A 4,942-nucleotide genomic window follows, 5' to 3' on the forward strand; every position below is an offset into this window, starting at 1 on the left:
AAACTATTGACTAGACCACAACAAACTTTCTTCTCATCACCAAATGCGGAAACGTAATCTACATTTATTTATATTTCAGCTTGGTACGTGGGATACTTTGGAAGTAATTATACATTCAAATATATGCCCAACGCTCTACGAGTTGACAATATAACTATAAATATCACATTTATCAATATACAGAGTGTGGACTGCCTTTACCTTACACTTTCAAAAGAAAAAGAAATTATGCCATCAATGTACGTAATAACAATTCCTTTGAGCCTAAAAAAAAACATTACAATACAAAGATGTCTTGACTGTTTGGAAGAGGCCACTGCTTTACCTACCATTCAGTGGCTGGATGGCTTAACGTTTTTTCTGAGCTTTAAAGCGGGTGTTTTTGAGATAGGAAAGCCGGGAGGAATGACATACATCTCGTGGACTGATCCTTATCCGTTGACAATACACTATGTTGGTATTGCGCAACTCTACACTCCTGCATTTCCTCAGCTGATAAAGGTGACTATTTATCAAGGTAAGGTAATAGTTCTCTTCATTGACTAATGTTACTGTGATTGGAAATCGAGACAAACATCATAAGATGTATGACAGACGAATTATGTAATTTCAAAGTTTGTTTTATGAAAGAAGTTTTGCAGATTATTATATGAATTTTCGTTTTATCGAATCGTCCAAACAAATATTTCTCGACTAAATTATCATTTAATCGACAATTATGACATGTAGGGTAAGTAGGTGTCCAGCAGGACAATAAGCAAGATACACAGAAGTACAAAAATATCACGATGATTGTGAACATTTGACAAATTAATTTACTATGTATTTATTCCTGAAATAGTTGTCTATATATGTCGTTAACGGGTTAGAATAACACAGCAATGTCCATACAAAACCAGTGATATTGGTTTAATTAATATCACGATTTGGTACTCGTGATGAGATACTAATTACCCGAGTGACATGATATATATGATTAGTCACAATGTGCTATACTTTTCACAACATGGGAACACGGATCTTGTGATTGAACACACTGTACACTGCCATTGTAATCCACAGATACGCTTAATGCATTCGTCAACCAGTCATACGTAGATACTTGGGATTATGATTGGTATGCACCGTATCTCACAGTAAACGATAACACATCTTTATATGATGACTTCAAAAATAACTATGTCGATAGGAAGTTCGATCGCGTCACTACAGAAGATCCACCAGATATTGAATCCTTTCAACGGTACAGCAGTCGCAGAGATCATAGCGATTTAGAAGACATTCTGAAACTCAAGTCGGAAGAAGTAGAATATCTGGGTCATCAGCTGACAGATTTACTCTTGCAATGTACATTTGATCAGAGCGAATGTGATGAAAGGTGTTACATTTTGTCAACTATTAATATTAGCTCATGTGTTTAGTCTGCTCTCTAAAGTGCTATGAGATTAATGAAATAAACATGATTCTAATAATACGTCACTTTGCTTACAGCTACTTTTATGAGTTTCAGCATGAACAGTACGGAAATTGTTTCACTTATAACCATGGTAAAAATGGGTCTGATGTTATGAGAATAAGTCGCGCCGGGGCACAGTATGGTAAGCTACTATTTGCATCACACACTTGCACCACGTAACAAAATCACTTCAAATTCAACAACAATAATTGTGCCAAAGTTCGATGTTGGTTAACGGTATCAAGATAAAAACTACTTTTTCTTGATTCCCGCAGGTCTGATACTAACATTATTCACTGAACAAACTGAGTATATCAGTTTATTTGGCCAGGAGTCCGGAATCAGAGTTGTTATTCATCCATTTGACCGCATACCATTTCCAGAAGATGAAGGGGTCACAGTACCTCCTGGAAGAGCTACATCCATCGGAATACGGATGGTGAGTTACGAATTCCTTTCGACCAAGAAGACTTATAATGAAAAAAGAAACATTTTTTATCATTTTGACACACAGCGCAAGATTCCTGTATTATAATAACGCTGTAGTTACATATTCATAACGACGTGACTGCGTTTAATATGTTTTAAAATGTTAGAAATGCTCTGTTATCCCCGATATCAATAGGTCTTTTAACGGCTTCCGCATTTTAGAGTTTTTAGAGAGGCAACTACAGAATGAATGTATTCATGGTCCTTCTCTTTGGATGTAGATAAATTAACATTACTATCAAGCAACTGTTCTGATTTATAATTTATGCATTTGTCGGTCTATGGCACTGAAATCTTAAATCTGTTTGTGTCTACTTTGCTCACACTACTAACTTGTTTAACTAATTGAATGCCTTATACATTGTAAATGTATCCTGTCTCTCCCCCGCGAAACACTGACTCTTAATGGCGCCAGATGTTGTATTTAGTAAAACAACGTTTGTTGTTATAGCAATGTTTTGGTGACTAGATTTTGTTTGCTATTACGGTTTAGCATTAACTCGGGTATAAAATACCAGGCACGTGAGATATCCAATTAAAACCCTTCCCAGTAGTTTCGCTGTGATTGTAATATGTCAGAAGGTTACGTTATGTCAGTTACTGTATTCAGACGGCTTGTATATTTCTGGTAAACTTCCTGCATTACTTATAATACTTAGTATATATAAATATGAGATCAATAATATAGAATACTAAAAGGCAATCAATATAAATAACAGCAACATATTTGAAACTAATTACGGCGCTCCAAGTATACTGGTAACTATTATTCAAAATGTATTTGTTGGTTCATTGTTGTTACATTTCTCTCGGTGATGTTACCATCCAATTTTAAGAGGTTGGTGTACAAGTACATAATATTGTTTGACTTCGTTTTGTTTTAGACGGAAATAATAAGAAAACCAGAGCCACATGGGCCTTGCACTGATGAAGGAACCTCGTCATTTATTTTTGATAAAGATGTTAGGTATTCAACTGTAGTAAGTATATATTAGTACGCGTATCACGATATCACTTCTTTTTAAATAAGACATTTGTACGGTTGTTAGTCATTGAACAGTTATGATGCAGGTTAACCAGGTATAACTATTTTAGGCATGTGAGAAGAGTTGCATTCTTAGCCATCTAGTCGACATGTGTGGTTGTGTAGATACGATGATGGTTACGGGATATCCAAGATGCATGGTACTTAATAAAGAACAAGGTCAGTTTCTGGAAAACGATAACACATGATACGGGCGAAACAAAACATTTGCCAACTATTTGTTGTCGTAGCCAAAATTTGAAGCATTACTGTTGAGAGCTATGTGTTACCTGTTGCTGCTGCTAACACGTCTATCATCCACTTTGTACATAGAACGATGTCGTCAATTGGTTTACTACATGAACAAGAAGCGAGCACTAAACTGTAACTGCAGGGAACCTTGCACGTAAGAAGTACATCTTGACTGTCAAATTGGCTTTTCTCATTTGCTATTTCAGTTCTTATAGCATTTTGTAGAAATTGTTAACATTTATGTTTGTCATAAACCAAGTTGTGTTTCGTTTGTTGTGTAGTGAAACTACTTACCAGAAAACTCTTTCACAGTCATATTGGCCGTCAAAAAGTTACCTAGTAAGTACATTGTTGTATTGATTTCCACATCTTGATTTTACCTCGTACAAATACTCGCTAGCATAATTCAAACAGTTAACAAGGCATGTATCAACACTGCGTATTTCAGCTACCGCTTCTGAAATCTTTACACCTAACAAATGAAAAAACGAAAACAATCTGGAATATGGAAGGGGCTCAGTAAGTACAGTATGTTTTGATGATTAACAATAATTCGACCTTTGTATTGAAATACATACATATTTTTAGTATATGCGAGAAAATGCGTGGCTTAAATGTCACCACGTGTCTTGGAAGGAAATATATTTCATAAGCTTATAGAAACTGTCCAAGAAGTTTAAGCTAACATCTGGCATTGTGTGATAGTATGATGTAACCTTTGGTCAACTAGTGTTATTGTAGAACACTATGCCTTGTTTGAATGCCGTTATCTGTAAAGTCAGATTTTCTGTTCATGTACATATGTTGGTCTGCGTTTATTTCACGGTATTTGCATGGGTTTTAGAGTGTTAAGGCGCTTTGTCATGGTTAACATTGTACTTATTGTAAAAATACCAATACTGTCGTTTATTTAGATCAAATTTGGTGCGTTTATCAGTATACTTTGAGGACCTAACCTACACACTCGTGGAGGAGAAGGAGGCATACGTGGTAAGTAGTTAGCATGTTTGTTTTTGTATTGTCGGACCAAAGTTATCCTATGTAATTGTATTGACTTTTTTGCAATGATAGTGCACAGTGGATAAGACATGTGTTCATATCTTCTATTTTTCTTATTAGATTGAAAAATTACTTGGCGACATTGGAGGTACGCTCGGCCTTTATATCGGCTTGTCGATTATCACTGTGTTTGAGCTGTTAGAATTTCTTGCGATGGTGTTTAGATGTTGGATAAATCGGTTCTCAAATCGCGTTACACCAGTTCACATAGAACAATAATATGCTAGCAAATTTGCGAAAATATGTGTAATTGTATTTAACACTTGATTGACAAATTATTCAGTTTTAAATGCACAGTTGGGATATTCATAAGTACATGTTGTTTAATATATGCATTACTTTGACGATGTATACATATTCTTGAAGCTTTGGTATGTATAGAAAAAGACATATCGACATTTGTCGTAGCATTTTAACACCACATGCTACTGGTACAGCATTATGGTAGGAAACAAAAAATCTCTTTATTTGTAGCTTCAAATTGGGGTTGACAACGCTGAATGTTCCTCTTAATCCTGTTTAGCATTAGTATATATGAATTGAAAAATATGATGAAACATTTGAATTATCAGAGTACACAGATTTTACCAAATGACATAGATAAACTATTATTGTTATTGTTATTGTGATATACATATGTTTTCTATTACAGATTTTAAATT

General features: G+C 34.9%; 1 protein-coding gene across 1 annotated transcript; it reads left to right on the forward strand.

Moving 5' to 3' along the window:
* The first annotated feature begins 405 nt into the window (after positions 1-405).
* LOC144343570 (degenerin mec-10-like) lies at positions 406-4,499 on the forward strand. The gene is made up of 11 exons (XM_085495082.1): positions 406-517; positions 1,063-1,378; positions 1,492-1,598; positions 1,732-1,895; positions 2,830-2,925; positions 3,041-3,149; positions 3,303-3,375; positions 3,503-3,560; positions 3,670-3,740; positions 4,136-4,211; positions 4,341-4,499. Exons 1-11 carry the CDS (start codon positions 406-408, stop codon positions 4,497-4,499), a joined length of 1,341 nt encoding a protein of 446 aa, XP_085351208.1.
* The last annotated feature ends 443 nt before the right edge of the window (positions 4,500-4,942 follow it).

This window comes from Saccoglossus kowalevskii, chromosome 21 (assembly GCF_978046115.1).
Source record: "Saccoglossus kowalevskii chromosome 21, keSacKowa6.1, whole genome shotgun sequence".
In the NCBI taxonomy this organism is placed as follows: Eukaryota; Metazoa; Hemichordata; class Enteropneusta; family Harrimaniidae; genus Saccoglossus; species Saccoglossus kowalevskii.

Bases quoted from the DNA above. Each gene is read 5' to 3' on its own strand.
- LOC144343570 (XM_085495082.1), top strand. From the start codon at position 406: ATGACATACATCTCGTGGACTGATCCTTATCCGTTGACAATACACTAT. The intron at 3,561-3,669 runs GTAAGTACATTG...TGCGTATTTCAG, and splicing joins GGCCGTCAAAAAGTTACCTA to CTACCGCTTCTGAAATCTTT. The intron at 3,741-4,135 runs GTAAGTACAGTA...TCGTTTATTTAG, and splicing joins TGGAATATGGAAGGGGCTCA to ATCAAATTTGGTGCGTTTAT.